Genomic DNA, 25,701 nt, shown 5'->3' on the forward strand with positions numbered 1-25,701 from the left:
CAGCAGTCAGGAGAAACAGGCAGAGAGGTCACCAGGAATAGTCTTGCTCTCATCTGGGGGCCTCGCCACCTGCGTCTATTACCCATCATTTCTAATTAGCAGATGTACCTTGGGGAAAGCCACTCATTTGCTTTCCTGAAGATGCTGTTCTTACTGAGAGATGTTGTTTTTGCTGAGCCTTGTGAGTTCATTTTGTGAGCTTTCATGGGCATTTGGGGTGGTGTGGTCTTGGTGGCTCAATAATTAAGGAGTCCTGTACCTCCCTGCTGCAGACTGCCCCTTGTCTTTCCCCTTTCTTCTCAATGCTGCTGCCAGATGGTTGGAGATTTTTCACCCTTTCAAAACCTTTGTATTTCCCCATCTCATCAAGCACATCTCAGCAATGCTTAATTAACCTAAGGCTTTTCAGGCCCCCTTATTTGCCCCCAGAAGATAAGTTAAGGACTTGAACATTTTCAATAAAGTGCTTGGAAAGCAAATCCTTAGAGGCAAGTGATAGGTGCAGGAGAATGTTATTCCATGTTATTTAGTTGTTTGCTCTTTCTTCTCTCTCTTCCTTCTGTCTGTCCTCATATCCATACATCTTCTGCCCGAGCTCTTCTTGTCTTTCAGAACATTCAGGGATGCCCCTTGATTTTTCACACCAGCTGATGTCTGGTACTATCCTGAGAGCTCTTACCCTTGGGCCAGTTCAATTGTTTTTAACCTGTTTTAATCTGGTTTAATCTTTAGATCCCCTGAATAAAAAATGGCAAATATAATTAGCTAAATAATTAATATAACTGTTTTTGACCTGTTTTAATCTCTTTAGATCCCCTGAAAAAAAATGGCAGATAGAATTAGCTAACCAGTACTAGGAAACCGTTGAGTTAAGGTATTTTGATTTATGGTTTGGGATTCTTTTTTTTTTTTGTCTGCATAATTCCCACAATTGCTTGAAACTATCTTATAAGCTTTATTTACAAGATCAGAGCAGTTGAAATGAAAGCCTGGTTAACTAACAGAAAAATTTATTTGCATCTTGCTTTGTGTTGACATTGAACATCGTTTGTTTCTGCATTGTCACATACACTCTTTTATTACTAATCTGCAAGCTGTAACTGTACAGCTGCAAATGAGATTAAAAAAAAAAACACACAAAGCACAACTTTTTTCCCTTTTTTCCTCCCTCCCTATAAAACATGAGAGCTAGCTGCTTAACCACATGAAGCACAGATTTTGTGTGGGATTCCAAACACCTCAGAGATAACTGTCACATAATTTTGCCACCCAATTTAATTCAGTGGCTGGTGGTTTGCATTTACAGGTAGATGAGAGCATCCAGCCATCAGGTGTGTGCATCAGTGGAATTAAATGCCTGCTAGTTTATCTGCTCAGGAGATAAATATTTATACATCATTAAAATGGTTAGCTGTATATAGATGGAAATGTCCATGGATGATGGGGGAGGATATATGAGGGGTTTCCTTGCAGTCACAGAGGATGTGACCTCAATTACTGCAGTTTTCTCCCTGACACTTCCCTTCATGTTGTACATGAAGTTGTTGCTGCTGTGTGCTCACTGCCCAGAGGAGCAAAGTGCCTTATCTAAGGCCAGATTAAAATGCTCTTCACATGCCTTTCTGATTCTTGGCATTTTTTAAGCCACTGAGGGAAATAAAATGCGAAGAGTGTGTGTAAATGAAATGCACAGTGTAGGTTTGTGTCATGGGGGAGTGTTATCTCTGTAATGGTGCTCCCTCCATTTCCATAACTCAGGCTGTGGCTGAGGAGGAGCACAGCTCCCCAGGGTATCACCATCCCTGTGTACAGACCACGTGGCAATCCTTGAAGTGCTAATTGGCTTCCTTTTAAGCCAGTTGTTGCATTTTTCATTCTTTATTTGTTTTTCACTAAAAGGAATGTTAGTATTTTTGTGATGGCTGGCGCTTAGCGGAGCTCCTCTGTACAAAGATAACAAATGAGTTATGTGACCTGACATTCTCCCTGGGACTGGGCTTGGAACAAAGCAAGCCAGTGGCATTTCAAAGCCTGCCTTTAAAGTAGCTGGTTATATACTCTCTTTATAAGAATCACTAGGAAATGCCATTTCTCTGGTATTTTGCACCTTCTCTTAATTGCCCGAGAGGTGGAAAAATATTTGGGCAAAAACTTACAGCAGGGGTGTTGGAAGTAGATGATTTTTAAGATCCCTTCCCAAACTATTCCATGATTCTATGAGCCCAGGACCCAAAGGACAGAAATGCACAAAGCTTGAAGCTGCTCCATGCTTTCTGTATGCCTGTGCTGTCCAAGAGCTCCAAGTGGTTGGGTCTGCTGCAGGCTTTTGGAAAGAAGAGCTGAGCTCTAAACCTTTGAGAGCAGCTACTGCAGGTACTGCAAATTTCTGGGCAGGCTTTGGAATTGACATCTGGATTTTCCTCTCCCTGCCCTGCGGCTGGGAGTTGCTGAGGAGGCATCACCCAGAGCAGGAGGGGCTCCCCAGCTGCTCACTGAGCACCCCTGATGCTGATAACATGGAATAAATCAGAATTTGGAGGGTATGTCCAGAGGAAAGCTGGAGGAAGGGACAGGGGGCTGGTCCAGCCTTGGCAGGGCCCAACCAGTGTGGCTGAGGACACCAGAGGGACCCAGCATGCCCAAAGCCTTGGTGATGAGGTTTGTGATGGTGCTGTGTTTCTGCAAAATAATTTGTCTTTGATCCAATACTCTATATAACCAGGAATTTTGTTTTGGCAGCTCTTTTCCCCACATTTCACAGGTTTCTAGTTTCTGGAGATTTCACAGTTTTGTTGCTATAAACCATCACCCACTGAAACTGATTGGCCTGCTAGCAGCCCTTGGCAAAATCTTTTAAATAAATCCACCTTTTTTGAAGCCTGATATTCAAATCACTGATGGGCTCCCCTTGGGAGGGATGGCCTTTTGTTACAAGCCTTGCTCTGCAGTGCAAACCTGCTTTCACGTGGCCACAACAGCAGTGATCCAAGGGCTGGACTGTGATGGTGAATGTCAGAAAGCATTGCTACACAGGCTTGCTCTGGGGAAGCCATTCTGGGCACAAAATGTGATCCATGGCATGGGATCCAGTTCTTATCATTTCCTTCAGCCATTTGCACCTTTTTTTCATATGTGGGCTGTGAAAAGAGCTGCATTAATTCAGGGTTTGTAAATTGGAGGACAGGCAGAAATAAATGGGTCTGAACTTTTAGGCTTGCTATAGTAAATATGCCATGAGATGAAGAGTAGATAAACTGAATTTAGAGAGCTTAAATTTGGGTTAATTTTCATTATACTTTCTGTTGTAGGTTAATGGTTACACTGTTTAGTTTTCACTTAGAGTATGAATTGCTCTCTGTTAAGGAAATTAAATGTAAGTGAAAAATTTTTCTGATAGGAAATATACAGAAGAATAAGCAGGATCTTTTTACCTATTAGTACTATTAGTATTAATTAGGACTTTTACTAGCATTAATGATTACTGCTGTATAGTCCAGTCTCTAAACTTAAACTGGAAATGCCATGCAAAGTGCCCTTCACAGTTTCCTTTATCCAAGGAATGCACAGCCTAAATTCCATGATTTTGTGTGCTCATCAGCCTAATTGAGGCATCCCTTTCATGGACTGCCAACACAGTGGCACCACTGTCCTATACATGGATTCTCTGAGACCACCCAGCTTCCTCCAGCTCTGCTGCTTAAAAAATAGCTTGCTTGGCTCTGCCAGAAATGCTTGTGTCATCAATGCCCAGCAAACACATTCTTAAATGCATCCTGCTGGGAAATCAGAGGCAGTTCCTTCTTGTTCCTCCCTCCATGAAAATGTCTGACAAAATCGAAAAATACTCATGTCCTTTTAAATTGAGGGGAGTTTCATTTTTCTTTTAATTTTTGCCAGCTTCAGTTTCAAGTTCTGGCAAGAGCCAGCAACATTTCTCTGGAAATCTTGGGCTTCACAGGATACGTTTGTATGACTCTCTGAAAACATGACATTTCCCATTATACTATCTGTTCTTTTAAACCAGGAAAAACAAAGCGTAATTTGATTCAGGAGAAGGTTTCATTAGAAATATTTTCATGGAGGGCACGTGTGCCTTTGCAGTGGGTTCCCTGTACAGCAGGACCACCCCCTGCCTGCAGAATGCAGTGGCTGCAGGGGCTCTGTCACAGTGTCAGGGCTTCTGCCAGTCTCCAGCCTGAGCTGGGCACAATATTCCAAATTATGGCAGGTTTTATCAGGCTGAGGATCAGTGCTTGGGCCCCTCATGAGATTTTCAATCAGTTCTCACCATTGTCACAGATATCCAGGGTGACTTGAAACTCCCCTTTAAGGCACAAGGCTTATTTCTTCCTTATCACCCCAAATAATCTCCACACCTGTTAAGAGAAATGTCACAGACTTTTTGAACTTAAAGCACATCTCATGCATGGACCACTTTTTGGTGCCTACATCAAAATAACTGGGCAGCTAAGTTGGGAAGACCTAGATTTGCTATGAGCTATAAATTTTCTGGGCAAAGACCAATTTTCTAACAGACCCTCCCCTTTTAGGGTGTGTATCATTTAAAATAGGTTCTGTGTGAAGAGAGCCATGCAAGGTGTTTGTTTCCTGTATTTTCTTAGATACATAAACATCCAGTGCACAGTTGTGAAAGAAATTTGTTTGGTCTCTTTGGATTGACAGATTGATGCATTTTACTGCACTGAAGTGTAGTAAAAAAATGGAAATTGTACAACTATGAGCCACCTAGACTTTTAAGCCTACTCAGGAAATCAAGATATATATCTGAAAAATATTTATATATATTTTTAAAAATACAATAAAGCTTATTTTTAAGATGGTGAAATTTTTCTATTTTCAGTGCCCAACAAAACCAAGATTCAAGGCCAGCGACTTAATTCTAGGTGACACCTCTCCTAATCCTTTATGGCTTAATCCTTCAGTTTTATCTGTGACTCTGAGGAAATGTCTGTCAGGGCTGAAGTCACTTGCACCAGGAGATTAACACTTCTGCATTCTTTTTTGAAAGCTTCAGTAGCTCCCATGAAAGTAAGAGCTGCCAAGGTATTTGTGGAGACTGTGGGCAGTGACAATCCTTACACTATTGTGCAAATTCTTACAGACCTGGGCCATGTGCACATTTGTAGAGAGCATTTTTAAGAGACACCTCTTACCTCTAATTGTCACCTTTGTGCTGTGTGCTGGCAAAAACTCTGTATTACCCTCCCTCCACCTCTGGGTTTTCAAGTAGAAGAGGGGAAATGTTGCTGCTTTTTGACACAAGGCTGGAATCACAATGTCAGGGGTTTTTTTTATTATTATTCCTAAGCTCAAAATACTTGAAAGATGTATAATGGAAAGGCTCTGGGCGTCTGCAAGTTCCTAAGCTAAGAAGGTTTTATGAATAAATTGTAAAGCATAATCTGAATCCAGCAACCTGAAGAATTTAGCTGGAGGAAGTGTTTTTAGAGTGTGAGTGTCATCCTGCTTTAGCAGGACAGGATTCTGCCACTATCAGCTGCTAATGCAATTATTCTCCTCTGGTTTTAATTGGTAGAGGTCTTGATTTTGATGCTAAGATTGCAAGCACAAGCCCTTCTGTTTTCTGGCACCCCAGAGGAGGGAGCTGGCATTGCAGGAAGGGCTGAGTATTCCAACATGCCAGCCTGGAATTCAGTGTTTTCTGTGGCCTGTGGTATTTCTGAATGTCCCACAGCCCTGGCTGACCTTCAGGAGAGCTCTTTGTAAGGGAAGAGCTCGTCAGTTACAAAGAGGATTTGAGGAGGTGTTACTGAGGATTTGAGGAGGTGTTAGTTTCAAGGAAAATTATAGTTATCTTTCTAGACTCAAATCTGCTAGTTTTCATGATAGACACCAGTTTTATTAGGAGTTCTACAAATTCTGTTGAGGGAAAAAGAATGGAAAAGCCAGGTTGTTGGTTAGAATGTCACTTAGCTTTCCAAGCACAGATTCAGGAGGTGGTGTTATCCTTAGTGCAGGGAGAATTGGCGTGGATTGTTAAAGTCCATGTTCAGGATTCAAAATAGTTGCCCTAAATTTCAAAAATGCTGAGCACATCCAAAACACTTTATGAAGTGAGCCCCCTTTGAAGCCAGATGGAGCTGCTGGAAGCTTGAAGCTTTTGAAGAAAGGGATCTGAAGTCCCTTTTAAAGTGCTCCTAACGTTAGTCAGCTATTGTTGACAATGCTGACCTGTGTGTGCTGGCATCTGGAACAACCTCTGTGTTAAAGATAGTTTGATGGATAGAGGGGATATGATTTCCAGTGCTAAAGGGAAAAAATCCTGCATTTTTTTAATATTCTCTGATAAGAAACATACTGAGACAGTTTTGTCCTCCTCTTTTCCCCCCCTCTTTTTTTTTTTTTTAAAGACTTTTGTTCAGACCCTGTGTTGTATGGTTTTGGCCTCCAGTTTCTATTTGGTATCTTGAGGTATAATACAACTTTGACAAGTTTTCAATAATATGGAGCAAAGGCAGGATGGTTGAGGAAAAACATGCCTCAGCTTTCAGAAAGAGTTGCTCCAGTTTTTACCCAATGTCACAGTAATGATCTAGGCAGAAGCCAGCCTTGGTCTAACTTGCTGTTTGAATTTACTATCTTTTGAAACAAAGTGTCTGATGTGCGTGAAACCTTGTGTAAATTTCTGCTCCCTTGTTCTCCTGCTGGTAAAGTTGCCAGAGTGACCAGGAACAGCAGGGTGGACTTCCTCAAACAGTGGGAATGAGGCTGTGTAAGGAGAAGTGTTGTTTGGAATAAAGTGCTGCGGGAGACAAGCCCACTGTACGTGCCCCCTGCACCTAAAATGAGCAGAAAATCTCATCAATCCCAGAACCTGGGTGTCAGTGATGATAGATGTCAGAGCTGATGAACCTGACTGACGACTTGTCCATAGGAATTTATTGTAGTTCGGATGCACATTGCTGGCTTTTTGCCTGCCCACTACTACTGAGTCCTTGCACAGAGTTTGACAAGAGGAAAAGCTGCCTCTCTAAAGTGTCCTGCAATCACAAAGCTGTTCTTGGTGGTGCCTGCTGACTGATTTTTTAGGAGACGCTGAAAAACACAGTGGCCTTTCTCTTGCACTTACTGCTGTGCACAGGTTGTTTTTTAGGATGAGGCAGGTAGTGAGCAGGAACTGAAACAAATCACTCATGAGTTTCACAAACAGCAGGAAAAAAATGACAGAATGGGAAAGACAGGTAAATAATCATACAATTTCAGTTCCCTTCACTTGTCATAATGCTACTGAGCATGCTATCTGCCTTATTTGCAGGCAGGGATGGAGCATAAGTGCTTTGGAAGCCATTCAGGACAGGTGGTCTACAGTTTGATCACAACCAGGCAACATTTTAGTTGTGTTAACAGCCAGAGGGAGGAGATGAAGTTTTTTGGGTGCTCCATTTCAAACATTCTATGCTGCAGGCTTCTTCTCTGATGAGAGGTTTCACAAAAAGAGCATCTGGAAAACAATGGCATGGCCTTCTACACATTTTCCAGAATTTAAAAAAAAAAAAAAACAATCAAAAAGGCTTTTCTTAAAACAATGTTCCTTGCGTTCATCAAGAACCTGCTGTGTATGCAGGTTTATTCTGGTTTTGGAGAGAGATAAAATACACAAAGTGCTCCTGTTGGACATGAGTGATTTTAGATGTGCCATACAAAAATTTGTATGGATCTTATGGACTGTGTTGCTGAGTGACAACCCTCACTAGCCTCCCATTCCCAGCTTTGGAGAATGGTAGGTGTCGCAGACATCTTTTATGGAAAACCCTTTCCTTAGGATTTTTCCTCCTGAGAAGCTGAGAGGCCTCAGGAACAAAATGTAAAACATTGATTATCTGCTGCTGTGGAATGCAACAGGTGGGGCTGTGATTGGCCATTAATTAGAAACATCCAACATGGGCCAATCACAGCTGGCTCAGACTGTTTGTACGATACAGAAGCTTTTGTTATCATTCTTTCCTATTCTATTCTTAGCTGGCCTTCTGATGAAAGCCTTTCTTCTATTCTTTTAGTATACTTTTAATGTAATATATATCATAAAATAATAATTTGAGCCTTCTGAAACATGGAGTCAGATCCTCATCTCTTCCCTCAGCCTGAGACCCCTGTGAATGCTGTCACAGGTAGGCACAATGGGATTTTACTAACAGGATGTTTAATAAAAAGCTGGAAGGGGAGAGGGATGAGCAGATCTTAGACACTTTTAAAATGTATTTTTTAAAGATTGCCATTCAGCTTCAGCTGGAAATAGCAGTGTCTGGGAGAGCAGCATGATGCCTTTAGGTACATTTGTGTGCACAAACACAGAGAGCTGAGCTGACACACACTGCACTGGAGGGAAAGGAGATCCATCTCTCTTTGTTACTCTGGAAAACAAAGCCCAAATGCCAAAAAGGAGGGTACACACTCCAGTTAACAACGAAGGGGCAACACAAATCCAGAATGATGCTCACTCACTGGCTTGAAAAGCTGGTACCATAACCAGCACACCCTCCTTTGAAATCTGCACCCTGGAGTTTTCTTTCATCTCTGCGGAGCACAGTTGCTGGGGACAGGGTGGTGGTTGATTGAGGTGTGGCATTCCTGATAGAACAGATGGAGTTGTTTGTTATTTACTGAGCCAGGCTGAACAGCGAGAGCCACGGTGGTGGCAGTGCCATTCCTGCAGATTCAGAACTGTCAGGCTTGATCTGCACATTGCAGAAGGACAACAAGGGAGAAAACTGCCCTCCAGCTCAAACATAAATGAAGTACAGATGGAAAACGATTGCTGGTTTTTTTTCTTAGCTCCCCAAGAGCAGCAGGTTGGGTGCTTACACCTGTAAAGCCATGCAAGAAGACAGCACAAATATTTGATGTGGTAGAATCCAGTCTGATTAAAAGGGTCAATCATCCCAGATGGATATCAAACAGGAGTCAAACTGAATCCTTGTGTCGCAGACAGCTTCTGTTTCCAAATGAGGCAGCATTTATAATGTTACTAAAATACAGCAGTAAACAAAGTATCTGAAGGCTTGACAGTCACATTAGCAAAGTGGTACAATGAAATGACTGGAAAAAAGGAAAAAACCAACTCTGGCTATTCACAGAGCAATGAAATGGGAACTGGTTTTGACAGATAAGATAATGCAGCTGTTGGTCAGAAGATCTTTGTCTGTTTTTTGAGGGTTTTTTTGTTTGGTTGGTTTGGTTTAGTTTTGTTACTCAGATGAAAAGTTGTGTGTTCCAATTCTAAACAGAGATATTTGGATTTATTCTTTTTTAATGTGCCTGACTCTCTCAGAGTCTCATGATTAGGGGAAGCATATTTACAGCTAAACTCAAAACAACAGTGGGTATTGATCGGAGAAATCTGGATTGTTCAGTGTAGCTCTAACATGGTTTTCCTATTGCATAATGACAGAGGTGATTTTTTCAAAATATATAGCACAAGTAGAAGCAACTCCTTTATGAATAATTTACAACTAATGAATTTCTTCAAGTTGCACATTGTCTGTGGGCAGGATAGTAGTTTATTTTAATTTCTGCAGCAGCACCCAGAATTGCAGAGCAGATGGGAACAATGGCATTGCCACTTTGCCTGTAAAAATAGTAGTTTTCAGGATTGTTGTAGTATTGACAACAAATATTTTCTCCCTCAAATATTCAGAGTGATCTTAGGGTCAGGATTTCTCACTTACTACAAGACTTCTATAACTGGGGACTTTTTAAAGATTTAAGTTACCATAGAGTATGTGATTACACTGACAGAACTGATTTGCGCAACTAATTTCTTCTGTTTGTCTCAAAGGGGGTCTCTGGCTTTATTAAATAGAATTAAATAATTCTATTAAACTAGAAACCAATAGCAGGAGCCCAGGTTGCTGGTTCAGAGCCCACCTGACATCCCTGACCCACATCCAATGCCAAGCCTGGTCTTGAGGGCCCTGTCAGGAGAATCCCCCTTGAGACTCATGAAAGAGAAATAAGCATCCTTAAGTTCTTCTATTTGTCTTAGAGGGGGTCTCTGACATTATTGAAATAGAATTAAATAATTCTATTAAACTAGAAACCAATAGCAGGAGCCCACGTTGCTGGTTCAGAGCCCACCTGACATCCCTGACCCCACCCAATGCCAAGGCTGGTCTTGAGGGCTCTGCCAGGAGAATCCCCTTGAGACTCATGAAAGAGAAATAAGCATCCTTAAGGTAGGCAGCCTAGAGCAGAAACTGAGTTCTTGGGGTCTTACAGCTTCTAAGCCTGCATTGTTGCCTGCTTTTGTTGAAATAGATGTAAACCTTGTGCGCAGGGAGAAGGAGGATGATGAGCGAGACAAGGGTTACACTTTTTATTTGTTAGAATGTATTGGGGATTTGTAAAACAGATGCCTAGCATCTATATTTGGGCAATTTTAAAATCAATGCTGAGGTACCAAGAGCTACCACAAGAGCTTCGTGTTAGTCTTGTAAACAGCACGTGAATTTAGAGGGGGAAAAAATCATCTTTAGAGAAAAGGGTGTATTAACTGTTAGCACATGGAACAAGTGACTATTAAAGGGGGAAAAAAGAGAAGAGTTTAAATAAATATACAAAGATTTCTGTCTTCCTGGTGTAGACTTGTCTTGTGCCTCAGAGAAGGCTGTGAGCCCTGCTTTCCATGCCAGCAGCCCATTGTTTCTGAGTGCTGGGCTGGTGTGCAACCACCTGCCAAAGGGTTCAGGTAATGAGCTCTGGCAGGAGCACAATTGGAAATGGGAATTGATATTGAAAGCAGTATCTGCCAGGCTCCCTCCCCTTCAGGAGCCCTCAGCTCCTGCATGGAGACCTGAAACCCTTTGCTTGTTTGTGCTTCAACCTGAAAGAATTGAATCTTTGAGGGAGAGGCCTCATGAATAAATTGGTTGTCAAGGCAGTTTCTGGTATTGATCAAATTCTGCTGTTTATGTGAATTGGGCTGATCTCAGAGTGAACTTGAATTGACTGCACAGCAGGGGAGCTGTTTTGGATAATACCCTTCCCACATGCATGGCAGTATACTGAATGTTCCTGTGTCCATCCTATAGTAACAATGAAGGAAGAAATTAAATTTATATTAACTGAATTTGTAAGTCTTCCCAAAAAATTAGATAGTAAACTGTGAAAACCTCCTCCCAAGATTTGCAGTGGTGCTCAGCTTAGTAAATGTTGCAGATATCTTCTGCCTAGTTTGCTCCTGAACACTGTTTCACACTATAATTTTCCTGCTGACAATATCCAACAATAAAAACCACTGATACTGCAACAACCCCCTCCTAGAAAGGATAGGGAGTCAGAGTTTCAGACACAGAAAGAAAGTGAAAAAGCAGAACAAAAGCAGCTCTTCTGGCAGTGTTTATGATCCTAAACCTCTGAAAAAAATGTTGCAATCTCTTGAGGCTGCTGTTACTCTTCCTAGGCTCATTTTAGGTTTACCAACCCCCATCCTGGGTTTACCACCCCCCATCCCATGCCTGATGTTCTCACTACATATGGAAGACAACTGGAACCAAGCACATGTGTAGAAATTTACACAGCCACGTGTGTCCATAAAATTCTCTTTCATTAGCCTCCATCATCACCTTGCACCATGCCAATAAACCTTTGCATGAGAGATTTCTGAAATGGAAAGCCAAAAACCCTTCAGCAGCGTGGTGAAGCCAGGCATGCTGGCTAGTTCAAGTTCTTGTGGTAAGGGCTGGGAGCTTCATGTGGGCATCTGCAGGCAGTGACAAGAGGGGAAACTGGGAGGCCTGACATAACCTGTCATATCATATCTCCTTTATTTGGTTAATACATGGTGGTTGAGAGGAGTCAGAGTCAGATTCAGAGGCAGCAGCTGCCAGTGTTTAGTTCAGCAGCCATCCCAAATACCTCCATCAGACATCAGGGTGTCTTGGTGGGCAGAGCTGCATCCACTGCAGGCTGCTCTCATGTAGAGACAGTCAAGTGGACAAAGAGGAATGTTTTTAACATGAAAGAGTAGATTTAAGGCTGGATATTGGGAGGAAATTCTTTACTCAGAGGCCCTAGCACATATTGCCTTGTGAAGCTGTCGCTGCCCCATCCCCTGAAGAGTTCAAGGACAGATTGGATGTGTCTTGGAACAACCTGGTCTTGTGGAAGATGTCTCTGCCCATGGCAGGGGGATTGGAACTAAATGGCCACCTGATTATTCTGAGATTTTTCAAAATTTTATTTTTCAAATAACTGCTTCCCTCAGATAATCAAAATGTATCACAATCAGAATGTCTGTGTATATTCCTTCATTAATCAGTGTTTTCATGGTCCCTCAAATTTCATATTGATTTTGCCAGGAGAAGTCAGGCTGGGATTTTCAAACACCTGTTCAGTTTTGTACTTGACAAATTCCTGCCATATTCATATTATTTCTGTAGGGTCACCTGGGTTTAACTTTTGCATGAGCCAGAAAGACAGGTGGGTGAGCACTGGGAAATCTTGGGGATGTTGGTACATAAAAAACCACAGGAGTTATCCACGCTCACTCTCGTTAATTCCCTGGAGAAGCCTCTGGAGCTTGATGCACCCACAGAGGGAGCATTTCAGGCAGATCTGCAGCATCCTCAGTCACAGATTTCTTCAGGCATTTGGTTTGCATCTACGGGGAGATGATTTTAAACCAGTGAGGAAGGGGTGAAGCTGCTGATATGATGACCCACTGAAAAGTTTCTACTTGAGAAGTAAGGTCTGTTAAAATGAAAGGTAACATTTCTATCACTGAAAAGTCATCCATGCCCCAAGCTTGGTAGGACTGGAGGTCAGGCACTGGTATAGGCTGACCAGGGAAGCAGTGGAATCCCCAGCCCTGGAAATGTTCAGAAGGTGATGTGGTACTTGAGGACGTGGCTTTGTGGTGTACTCAGCAGTCTTGGGTTAGCAGTGGGACTCTGCCTTAGGAGTCTTTTCCTACCTTAACGATTCTGTGATTCTGCAGGTAGTGTGCCAAAGTTGCCAGTGAAAATAGCATTAGCCATCTCAGCAAGCAGAGAGGAAACTAAATTCCCCATTAGGCCATTGGTTTGCAGATAAAATTAGAAGGAAAAGTGGCTGAAATTTTCAGTAGCAGATACATTTTTATGGAAAAAATAAATGTAGTACATTCCAGTGGACTTAAAAACCTCACTGTAGAATTCCACAGGAGAAAGAAGGAGGTTTTTGAGGGACAGTGAAGGTTTCATCTGTGTTCTTGAAGGGGTAAATTGTTTCAGTATATGAATTAAAAGTTTCTGAAATATGTGAGTACTTACCACATTCTGCTGTCTCATTATAACCCCCCAAATACCTGGATCCCATAGTGACCAATCCCCTGATATCCCAGAGTTCAGTCACAGGATGAGTGCAACAGCTTTACAGCAGCCACAGGAGCAGAGAAAGAGCATGATGGAATGTAAACAAAAATTGGCTTCTTTGCCAATGGCAGAATAGTAGAACTCTGTCTAAAACAGCAAATTCTTTTTTCTTTTCCTTTTCAAATATTGTTAGGAGTTTGAATCTAAGCTTCCAGACAAGCCTGAGGCAGAAGAGATAAAAATATTGAGTTACAGTGATAAAATGCATTTTCCTACATTCATATTCTAGTTTGTGTCTGGCTACCCAGTGTTTTTGAACACTTCACTGTATTTATTTTCTTTCTGCTGGCTATAGAAACTTTACAACTGTGATTAAGTCCCCATCATATACTTAATTTTATGAGCAGAAGGGATTCTTTAAAAGTGATGAGAAAAGAATGGTGGGGAGGCAGAAGCACACACGACAATGTGATTTTCACAATCCCAGTTAAAGAAGAATTTGAATTGCTAAAAATTTTCAGGCAATTATTTTCAAACCATGTTCTCCCCATACCCTCTGTCCTCTTCTCTAGTGGGTGCCACTGTACAACAGTGGAGTCTACAAAGGTAAGAGCTTGCCAGAAGGAAAAAAAAAGCCAGGCATGAAGAGTCTGAGAATTAGATATTAATTGGGTACTGTGAGTATTGATTTTTCTCCTTCTTTGGCTTATATTATAGGGATGCAAGAGCAAGAGGAAACTTCCATGGAGCCTGTGAAAATTGACCTTGCAAGTCAAGCAGCAGATGTTTCAAATAAGGATGGTATGTTGTGCTGTTATTTTCAATTCATTTTTAGGGTAATGGCTGTAATCTGACAAAGAGAGTGTTTACATTGGATACTAGTAAGGAATTGTTCACAGTGAGGGAAGGGGGGCAGTGGATCAGGTTGTCCAGAGAGCTGTGGATGCTCCATTCCTGGAAGTGTTCAAGGCCAGGCTCATGAGGGCTTGGAACAAGCTGGTCTGGTGTCCTTGCCCAAGACAGGGAGTACAACTACATGGTCCTTAAAGTCTTTTCCAAGCAAAACCATTCTATGATTCTGTATATTGTCCTGAAGTTGATACCTAGCGTTGCCTTTCTGCAGTTTGTTTATATGTTTCCTCCTAAAAAAAATTAGTTATATTTACAGTCTCTTCAACTGAGTCTTTTTGAGAGTTTACACCATCTCTACTGTCTTGTGATTCTGGTGAAATTAACTTCCAGCACTGTAGCCCTGCATTTTGATTTGATTGGGTTAATATGTTCAGTTGGGATGTTCTACACTGCCTGCCTTTTAACCAAGTAATGTTTTAGACCCACTGTAATGTTGGTCTTGATATAGAATTGGCCAAGAGGTTGGGGGTCTGATTGCAGTTAGGGGATTATTTCTGAATATTTTTTGTGCTGTTGGGGGTCTAACTGCAGTCAGAGAATTATTTCTGAATATTTTTGTGCTGGTGCCCAGCTCCATCGAGGGGAAGTGTTTGGCAGTATAACCACGTTGAACTCTATGTTAATCCCATTCTTGGTCAGCTGTGATTCCCTTTCCTCCTCCTTCAGTATCCACACAGTTCTCTCACTAGGACTTTTACTGTTAATAAAACAACCACAATTCAGTTTAGCCAGCAGCAGTTCCAGTCAGGTTTGTGGACATAATCAACCCACAATTCCTGACTTGGAAATTATATTCCTCCAGCACTGATCTTGGTGAGCCAGTGACCCATCTGTGAGGCAAATCCCAGCAAGGGCTGAGTACAAGGATGCTGCTCAAATCTGCAGTGTGGAATATCTTTGCAAACAAAAAAAATATCTGACCTTCTTGATTCATCCTGTGTGTAAAGAAATGATGGTGGGAATCAGCACATTGGTGCTTAGGCTTTGGGAGGCCTTTTTCACTCATCTTGGTCAGCTCTCAGAGCTACACACGGGGTTTTGGTGGTTTCACACAGAGGGGCTTTTTTACTGCCCCAGACAGCAGTGGGTTTGGGATTGGGTGTACAGTCCTCATTTTATACCCATAGACTCCTCTCTGTAGGGAAGGCTGGTTTTTAACTCTTTCTTTAACCTCCTCAACATTGACATAATATAAATTGAAGGGAACTTTTATACATCTCAAAGACAAACAAATTATATTGATTTTGCTATTAGTTATACAAAGAATCTGCTGCTGATTTCCTTTCTCTGATGTCAGATTGTGCTACAGCATTTGAATTTGTGACTGATTAGATATTGGCCTGTAAAGAAGCTTGCAAGCACAATAAAAGCAAATGTGCATAATGAACTTTTCTTTATTAAAAAATGTTAGAGATTATGCTCTTACAAGTAGAAGTGCAGAACAAAGCCAAAGCAGCCTTCTTGACTCATTCTTTGAACAAACCCAAAAGTCAGAGCACATTAAAACATTTGAATTGTGAATCCATGGGATAACTTTGGTTATTAAAGGAATATCTTTGGGGATTTCTGGCTGGAAAGTGATTGCATAGCTGTTTCAACATGTGCCCAAAGGACAGCACAGCAGGACCAGCCAGCAGTTTCTGAAATGAGGATCTCGATAGATTTCTCTGTTTCAAATCTTGCTTATCTTGTAACATCTTCTGCATATGACTCATCTTCTACCTTTCTTTTCTTTGAACTTGCTAAGTTACATGAAAGAACAGGAAAAGGGTGTTTGCTTAGGCTGCCAAAAAGTACTTCACTTGTCAGGGAAATTTTTGTTTCTAGTCAGCTTAAATTGCTATTAAGATTATATTACAGGGTGCTTTTCCTTGGACATATACTGCATGTTTAAAAAAATAGAGGAAGGATCAAACTCATTCCCTTTAACAGTAATTTTTATGTAAATTGGCTATTTTTTTCCTCTGCTCCCCTTCTTTCTGCCCCAGGAGATCTCGTTGCTTCACAGCTGAGAGCACAAACATGTATCACTGCATGTCCCTTGGCAGTCCAGCCCTTGTGCTTTAATTTCATGTTCAACAGCACAGTGGAAAGTGCATTAGAGATGCAGAGATTTTAGACAGCTTAGGTGCGTCTCAATATCGGTTCATCCAGTGGGCAGGTCCATGAGAGTGATATATTTGAGAAATTACTATTATTTGAGGCCTGGGATTGATTCTCCATCAGGAAAACTGTCAGAAGGTGCATGTGTAGCCTGAATTAGGGCTGTGTATTCAGACACATGTTTTTCCTGCCCATTTCCATCAGCCATCACAGCAAAGATCCTTGTATATTAAATTTCTTGTACCCAGGACAGATTTTCTGATTAGTTTTTTTTAATGATGGCAAAGCCCACCTTTGGTGATTGAGTCCTTAGATGGTATTTCCCTGACAGCAGCCTTCTTTTTCCTTCTTTTCTTTTTTCCTTTCCCCTTTCCTTTCATTCCTTTTCCTTTTCCTTTTCCTTTTCCTTCTCCTTCTCCTTCTCCTTCTCCTTCTCCTTCTCCTTCTCCTTCTCCTTCTCCTTCTCCTTTTCCTTCTCCTTCTCCTTCTCCTTCTCCTTCTCCTTCTCCTTCTCCTTCTCCTTCTCCTTCTCCTTCTCCTTCTCCTTTTCCTTCTCCTTCTCCTTCTCCTTCTCCTTCTCCTTCTCCTTCTCCTTCTCCTTCTCCTTCTCCTTCTCCTTTTCCTTCTCCTTCTCCTTCTCCTTCTCCTTCTCCTTCTCCTTCTCCTTCTCCTTCTCCTTTCCCTTCTTTCTTCTTCCACCAAATCTCTAGAGATTACTAAGGCAATTTTTAGTTTCCAGCTTGTATTAGTCAGATCAAACTTTTCTCAATGGGGTTGCTCCATCATCTTTTTTATTTCAAGCCTGCGGATGGAAAGCTGCATCCTGATTTAAACCAACATTGATATTTTGGTGTCATCTGCTGTCCAGCTCTGTATAATATCCTAGGCTAAAGAAATGCACTAACTCTCTCACAGATGGCTTTAACTTGACTCTCCAGTCTCCGTTTGCCTGTCTTCTCCTTCATCCTGTTATGAATAGGAATTATTTGCTGGGTTATTTCTTCTCCTCTTGCAAGGAACTTTCTTACTTTTGGGGCAGAAATCCCTGCCTGGTTATCATTTGAGAGTTGATAATTTTGGACCCCAATGGGTCAAAGTTTAAAAGAAATCAGAGAGAGAATGTCAACATCCATCTCACAGAGATGTCCATTTCTGGCACAAAAACCATCCGTGAAGGTGCAGAAGGAGGTGCAGGTAAAATTGAATTTAGGAGAAATGCATTTCTTTGCACTCCAGGTGCTTCTCAGAGTTGTTGGCTGATGTAGCACATTATGGGCAGGTGCAACCAGGCTGCTGAAGTGAGTTAGCAGTTTAAAACCTCTAAAAACCTTGCTTATCAGGGAGAAGCCCTGTTTGGGCTTGTGATGTGATTGGAAGTAGAACATCCAGGCTAGGGCTAATGATGCTTTTCTGACACCAGCTCGTGCTGGGAGGAACCCAGGACTGTGAGTCACATCCCCCCCATCCCTGGTGGCAGCTCTTCCCCATGTGTTCTTGTGCTGCGTGCTTCACTGCTGGGCTGTTTTCCAGCTCAGCAGAGAGAATTGTGTGGCTGCTCTCATAGCTGGGGCTCACTCAGTGCTCTGCAGAAGCCCGTCCTTCACTCAGACCTCCCTGCCTTTGAACAAACTCCAAAGTCATAGCACATTAGAACATTTAAATTGTGAATCCATGGGATACTTTGGGCTACTTAGTGAAAACAAGTCCAAATTTACTAAAGGAATATCTTAAGGGATTTCTCCAGGAGAGCTTGTACAAAGTGCTGAACTCCATCACAGATATATTGGAAAAGGTTCATCTGGGATGCTGACAGAGCCTCACCACAGGTTTCAATTCCAGATTTATTTTGCAGGGGATATCTGTAGAATGTGAGTGAAGGCTGGTGGTATTTCCAACAAATACTGCCAGTGAAGCTGTCCAGCATGATGAGGCTGGGAGGGGATGCTGTTGTCAGTGTGCAGCAGCCCTCCTTCAGTGATTTTTTATTAAGCCCCCTGTCTCTTCTATGCAAATATTGTTAAAGAACACAAGCTTGCTAAATGTGATGTGCATCAGAGCTCTGTAATCAGGACAGGATACTTTTCATGTTATTCATCGCATACATCCAGGAAGCCTTTACAGTATCTTCTCTGCATAAGGGTGATGAATAATTTACAAATAATTCATCAAAACTCCAGCAGGTACATTGACATGATATTGATTCAGAAAAGACATCATACTGCCTGGCTAGAAGTAGCATCATTATTGATTTTGGGGTTTTTTTCCTTCCTCTCTCCCATCCTAATTTCCAAATCTTCTACTCATGGTTGAGGTTTTTCCCTGTCATCCATGTCAAGTGCTTCATAATCTACAGGTGATAACACAACACAAAGCCTGAGTGAAGAAACAAAAAACAGTTTTATTATAAATGGCTTCAAATTCAGGGCAGAACAAATGCTAGATATTGGTCTTAAAACTGCAGGTATTTATGGTTAGCCTCATTATGACCAATCACACCTGCCATAGTTTGGATGATAGTTTTGACAAATGTCATAGTGAAATTAGTTTAAGCCTTCTATTTAATTTCTTTTAAATTTTTTTTTTAGTTTTTTTTTCTTTTTGTAATTTTAAATTAAAATAAGGCTGTTTTTTAAAGAGAGCTTACACTAACAAACTGCTATTGTAGGAATATAGTGACATTGCCTCTGAATCCTCCCTGAGGTTCCAGCAATTTGCAGCTCAAGAACTTCTGGAAGCAGCATCTCTGCAACTGAGACAGCATCAAAAGTGTCACAGCCTGACCCCTGTAATTTAGAGACATGGTTTAGTGGCACTTGCCAGTGTTAGGTTTTTGGTAGCACTCAGTGATCTTAAGGGTCTTTTCCAACCTAAATGATTCTATTTTTCCATGGAAATGGATCTGTGTTCATCCTGTGGCTCAACCTGAGTCCTACCAGAGACTTTGTCAGAAGCCAGAGGGTCAAGGTTTGAATCTGGGGGTCGAGACCACTTAGTCCAGCAAAACTCCAAATCATTCTTTGGCAAAACCTGTATCTCTCTGGCCTGCAGAGAGACATCAAGGTCATTTTGACCTTGAGCTGGACTGGATGGATGTGGACCAAAGAGCAAATCTAGAGCCAGAGGCTTGCATCTCTAGTGATGCTAAAGCCTTCCTCCTTGCAGGACTGTTTGTCAGAGTGTCCAGGGAACTCCAGGTTAGGATGGGTCCCCTAAGAGACCTATTTGATGACTTAAGAGACTTCTTAATGCAATAAATGTCCCTTTTGGTTTAAAAGCAGTTATTACTCCACATGATAAACTTAACAAGTATCATTAATAGAGTTTAATGACCATCTCATTTCTTTTTCAGCTGAAATGAATAGTCAAGTTGAAAGTATAAATGATCCAATGGAAACAGAGCAGAAAGCTTAAGTAACAGGTAAGACCTTCCCAACTATTTTTTCTCTCCTGTTTACCATACAGTTTCTGTATGAAAACTTGCTTTGAAAGCACCTGAATTAAAGTTAAAATTTACCAAACATTAAAAAAAAATATAGGAAGACGGGATACAAAGGAGAAATAATTGTCTAATATGGCCTGTATTGCATCATAAAAGGAAGAAGTTTATTTGTCAAGTAAATACTATAGCAGCAGTCTGCAGCTTTAATGGGGGTAGGCACTGCATGGTCTTAGATCATCAGAAGGCAAAACAGCAGTGAGATAAGGAACAGAAGAATAAGTGAGCAAACAATTTTTGGCATTGCTTTGGAAAATGACAGGCAATTTATACTGGTTGGAACAAAGCTCAGTTCTGTACGAGCTGTGTTCTGGGAACAAAAGTTCACATTTTAAGGGGTTTGTTGCCCTTGGCTCTCCAGTACCTAATGCCTCTTCAGCAATGCCACTGAAAAACAAGCAAAGTCAGAGAGCTGCCTTCTGGAGCTCTGCTGCTGCCTTCTGGAGCTTATTATGGCTTCCCACACTAAGTGATAGTGCTGTGGCTGGAGCAGTGGTGGCTGTCAGGAAGTGTTTTTCATTGGCATAAATAGCATTTCTTCTAGACTGAAATGAATAATGTAGTGGGAAGACAGAAGTCCAAGGCTCATCCCTGACAAAAAGAAGCAGGAGCCATTTCTCCCTCAGAAGTGGTTTTCAGGGCACACTGCTTCCTTTGGTGTAGGCTTTTTGAGAAGTACCAATATCATCAGCAGCAATATGCTGCATTGTCATGGGGTTTCAAGATCAAGGCGTACAATGGCAGCAGCTGTAACACAGAGATTTAAAACACAAGGTTTTATTATTGAGGTCCTTATCAGCCTACAGGTGATGTGCCAATGTGCTGCTGGAGTGAGAAGTAGCCCTGATGGTGTCCTATTTAGAAGTACTGAATGCGCCCTCAAAATATTAATTAAAATACAGCATCCATAACTCTTCCTCCCCCTCCCTTAGCTTCTCACTCAAACCAAAAAGAGCAAATAATGAAATCCTTAACTTAAAAATACATCAATATGTTAATACCCTTCCTCTGTTTAAAAGAAGGTATTTGAATATTACAGTTTTCATGTGTTTCTTAAGAAATGTGTTTCTCATGCTGCATTTTCCCTTAGTAATTATTATCTGTGAATGTTTAGGGCTGGAGTAGTTTTTGCTCATGAATTAGCAATCAATTAATAAATCTGTTCAGTTCCACTGTGGGGCCAGGTCCTGGGCACACCATGTCTTGCTCAGCAGTTCAATGGCATGCACAGGGTTGGAAGCAAGCATTGAATTCATTGCAACTTGCTGTCAAAGTCATCCCAACTCCATTGCTGCTGTTTTAATTACTGGGAGAAATCCCCAGGGAGGATTGATCAGCCTGCTAAACCTCAGAGAGTGTCACAAGCGTCATTCTGGAGCAAAGGAGGTCCAGCTGCTTCCTATTTTTAGTACTTTAATGTGTTGTTTGTCCCCAAAGCACCTGCCCGAGCTGGGCGTCTCTGGTATCAAGTTGTTGCTTGGTGGTGCTCTGGAAAACCAAAACAGCCTGATAATCACAGGTGATTTGCTCACCCAGTTGTAGCTGTTGTACATGAGCTGTGTCAAATAGAAAAATTGGGCAAAAAATGAAACCGTAGGCATCTGTTGCTGGAAATATGGGACGTGGGGTAGACAATAGACCTGGGTTCTGTGCAGACATTTGAAAATTTTCCTTTTTTCTTTCCACTTTTCTCCCTGCTGCTGTGGCGAAGGAAGGATGCAGGAGAGGAGAGACCCAAGGAACCCTAGGGGCAGGCGCTGACATCCTCCAGCATCATCCTTGGCCGAAAAGAGCACACAGAGATGATCAGCGGGTTGGGAGGGGGGGAGCTTCTGGGGGAATGAGTCTTTGCTTTTAATTTCTCTTTGTTCTCCATTGCATTTCACCCTGTAAGTCTGTTGGAAAGGATCACAACTTCCCAGGTCTAACAATGTTTTGCAATCAACCCTGCATTTACAACAGTTTCTTCTGAACTGTGAGTCCCTCTCTTACACTGGGTCTTTTTTCCTCCTGCATCATTCCATCAGTAGCCTGTTTCCAGGCCCACCCCTTTTCTAGCATCTTTATCTTCTTTATTTCCCATCATCAGCCTATGCTGTGCCATGTCCTTACATGTGAATAACACACGTGGCCTCAAACAGCCAGCCCCCTCAATCCTGCTTTTCCCAGTTGGTTCTGCACATCTCAAAACCAGTGCTGTCAGTATGACCTTTGGGCACAGGTAGGCAACAGACATTTCCTCAATGCTGGAAAGACTCTGCATTAGAGGCATCTTTAAATACAGCTCCCAGCTTCAACAGCTTCACACAGTGGCTTTTGTGAGCCCTCATTACATTTTCCACTGCATATGCATGGATTTTTATTTTTTTTTAAAAAGCAATTAACAGTTATTTGGATAAGAATGTCTCTCCATATGTCAATTGTTCTGCCAGTAAATGCTGCACTGAAATCTGTAGAAAAGGAACAAAAGGTTTTCATGTACATTTCCCAACTGTACTGTAACCAAAACTGATGGAAAATACACTGGATGGAAGAGCATGAAACCTGTGCTACAAACTGTACTTTAAAGTGCTGCTAAGAGTCATTTGGTCATTTTAAGCAATGTAATTGATCCTAATTTGATAATTTTAAGAAAAATATTTGGTCCTGTACTCTTTTTTTTTCACCCAAAATACTCCCGAATCACAGAATAGATATTTAATATCTGGCCAGGAAAAAAAAATAAAAAATAAGGTAAGACATATGTCTATCCTGCTGTGATCTGGGTTCAATGATAAATCCTGTGCTGGAGTAACAGCAAGTCAAGGCATTAACACAGGCTATGACAGTGAATGGTTGTTGTTAATTCAGGAGGGTGTCAAGGAAAAACAAGGATTAGAAAGGAAGGCAGGAAAAGCACCAGATTGCACACAGAGAGTACAGCTCCTAGAAAATACAGCTCCCCCCCTCCTCCCCTCCTCTGTGGGACTCCAGCATGTTTGTTGAGGTGGGATCAGAAGGGAATTTCTGTGTGCTGCCTCCAATGTGAGTCACACCAGGTGTGACTGGTGCCAGAGGGGCTCTCAAGGAGCTTCTCCATCACCTGGACAACTCCAAATTGGATAAATTGCAGGAGTAAATGTGCTAATGTTAGTCTATTAAATGGTTTGAGAATTTTGCTAAGATAGTCTGTTATGGTATAGTCTATTAATCTGTTTGAGATTTTGCTAAGATTACCTGTATTTGGTAACTACCATTCTTCTGCCTCTTGTTCTCTCCAAATACTCTTGAGGGAACTCCTTGTTCCCTTTGAGGTGCCTCTGATGCTCTCCTTTCCCAGCCTTGGGGTCATGCTTGACAGAACATGTCTTTTGGGATGTGGATTATTTTGCATGGTCCCTTCTGTTTCTGTGCATTTCTCACACTGTGTTGTTATGATTGGAACAGGCTGTCACAACAGGCAGGTCAGGAGTGGATAAATACATCAGGAGGTGGTAGAGCTGTGATAACCTCAGCATTCTGTCCAGTGCCCTGAATGTAGTTCTGTACCTCTCCTGATCGTGCTTCCCCATGGCCAGCATTAACACCAGCCATGAATCAGATGTCAGAATCTTTCTTCACCAACTTTGGCTTTAGCAAGGGAGCCAAAGGGGGTTGGATGCTGAGCTGTGGTCATTCAGAAGGAGATAAAGATTCCTTAAATGGCTTGTGAAGACTGACTGGCAGTTAAAGAAAAAAAAATAGCTGCAAAGATGCATCATATTAGACACTCTCTAGCCCCTGACAGTAATTTAATTTTGGTTTTTATTTAACCTTGGTAGACAATAGTGAGTCTTCAAAACAACCATTTGTTGTTTTGACAATGGTGTGTCTGCAAAGCATGAAGTCCCGAAAGTGCAAAGCAAGGAGACAAGTCCTTACTGTACTATTTACAGCATTGTTTATATCTGTCCTCCTTTGGGTGGGTTTTAATTTGAGTTGTTGGCATTTTTCACGAGTCATGAAGTGAGTATACTGTGGCAGCATGAGTTCTCAGCTCTGTTAATAACAGTGCAGACAGTCTCTGATGTTCTTCTGGAGATGCAGAAAGGTAAGGAGAAGAACACATTGGTTTTGTAGAAGAACAAATGTTAGATGGAGAATCACCACACTGGTATTTATGTCAAGGATTTTGATTTAAACTCAAAATGTATTCCCAGCAGGTGGTGTAAAGGGGGTAGCAGCCTTTGGGTGCTGATTTGTGTTTGCATTCAGTGTAAGAGGCTGTGCTTGATTGTTGTTCCTCCTGTGTCTGGAAGTGCTCATCCCTACCATTAGGCACAACATTCCTCAGGCTGGTGACTGCTCCCATGATGACATCCAAAGGTGATACTGAGACATAGTCTGTAATAATGGGTCACTGCAGCTAATTGTCACTCTTTCTATAAAGCACTGAGAAAGCCTCTCTTTGAATTAACACTGTTCTGCTTTAGGACTTGAATTAAATTATATTAAAAAAACAAAAGAGTTTATATGCAGTGCATGCCAGCTTTGCTTTTAAAATTGCAAAATTTAACAGAGTATGTGGATCTATTTTCTTGGGGAATAGGGATTTTTATCATATTGTTCATCCAGGATTTGCCTTACCCTGACATTTGTGATATAAGTTTTAAAAAATGTAAAAATTGAAAAAGGTAATTTTCTTGACCAAAAAAAAATATGTTTTTACTTCAATGCAAAGAAATGTAGAATGTTGCTTGCAAAATGTCTTCTAATAGATGGTCTAACAGTTATATGGGTTAACATATGCCTTCCTTGCTACTTTGTCATTTACATGCTGAACCTGAGTCTCGTTACTTTCCTTGTAACCTACAGAACCAATGCCTTCATAACTACCTTGTTAAAGCAAATAGTTAATAAAGCTTGTCCTGAAGACAAGGCAATGCCTCCTGTGTGTTTTTGCCCTCCTCATCATACCAGTGGTAATTTTGGTTGTCAGCAAAGGACATTTTGGTTTGGATGTGCCATCAGCAACACATGCAGTCAGATCCTTAAAAAAATTTAAATTTGTGACTTGGCAGATACTTGTAACATCCAGATATCTCCTGGCAGGGGGGATTTTTAGAGGATCTTACAGCTCAAAGGGGAAAAGGCATCTGGGCTGGTCCCAATGCTGCACAAGGGATGTTACAAAACCTGTCCTGTTGCACTGAATCCCAGCATCTGTTATCTGTCAAACAATACTCCATATATATGCAATCCACAGGTACAATAGAGAATTATGTATGCTAGATGTTAGCTGTCCTTTCTACCATCACTTATTTAAAAAATGGATAGGTAGAGGATACTTCAAAGATCACAAAAGTGGGTTTTTTTCTTTGATGACAATGATGTAGTTGAAACTTTGTGTACCAAACTGTCCTTTCTCTTCTCAGCCAAGGTTTTAAACATCAATAACTGAACTGAGGGGGCTGGGCTGTGTGGGTTCAACACTCTCCACAAAGTGGCTTCCTTCTCTGAAATATCACCTTCCCTTGTGTGTGGTGTTTGTGAGGGTCCCCAGAACAAGGTGAGAGATGAGAATCTTGGCTCCATGTTCTCAGAAGGCTGATATTATATATTATATTATATTATGTTATGTTATGTTATATCGCATTATATCGCATTATATCACATCGCATTATATCGCATCGCATTATATCACATCGCATTATATTATAGAATGCTATACTAAAACTATACTGAAGAAATAGAAGGGATACATCAGAAGGCTAGAAAAGAATGAATAATAAAAACTTGTGACTCCTCAGAGAGTCACTCACAGTTGACTTTAATTGGTCATTAAGTAAAAACAGCTCACATGGAACCAATCAAATATTCACCTGTTGGTGAACAACCTCC

General features: G+C 41.4%; 1 protein-coding gene across 4 annotated transcripts in view; it reads left to right on the plus strand.

The window, feature by feature from the left end:
• Positions 1-24,738, plus strand: part of MACROD2 (mono-ADP ribosylhydrolase 2) — an 850,020-nt gene extending 825,282 nt beyond the window's left edge. For 3 of the 4 annotated variants that reach the window (XM_063152548.1, XM_063152546.1, XM_063152549.1), the window contains 3 exons: positions 14,049-14,132; positions 19,696-19,764; positions 21,554-24,738. In XM_063152548.1, coding sequence (XP_063008618.1) covers positions 14,049-14,132; positions 19,696-19,757 — 146 coding nt within the window. In that variant the 3' untranslated portion in view covers positions 19,758-19,764; positions 21,554-24,738. The remainder of the gene's footprint in view (positions 1-14,048; positions 14,133-19,695; positions 19,765-21,553) is intronic. The other variant, XM_063152547.1, reaches the window with a different exon arrangement.
• The last annotated feature ends 963 nt before the right edge of the window (positions 24,739-25,701 follow it).

The sequence above is a fragment of the Melospiza melodia genome, chromosome 3 (assembly GCF_035770615.1).
Source record: "Melospiza melodia melodia isolate bMelMel2 chromosome 3, bMelMel2.pri, whole genome shotgun sequence".
NCBI lineage: Eukaryota > Metazoa > Chordata > Aves > Passeriformes > Passerellidae > Melospiza > Melospiza melodia.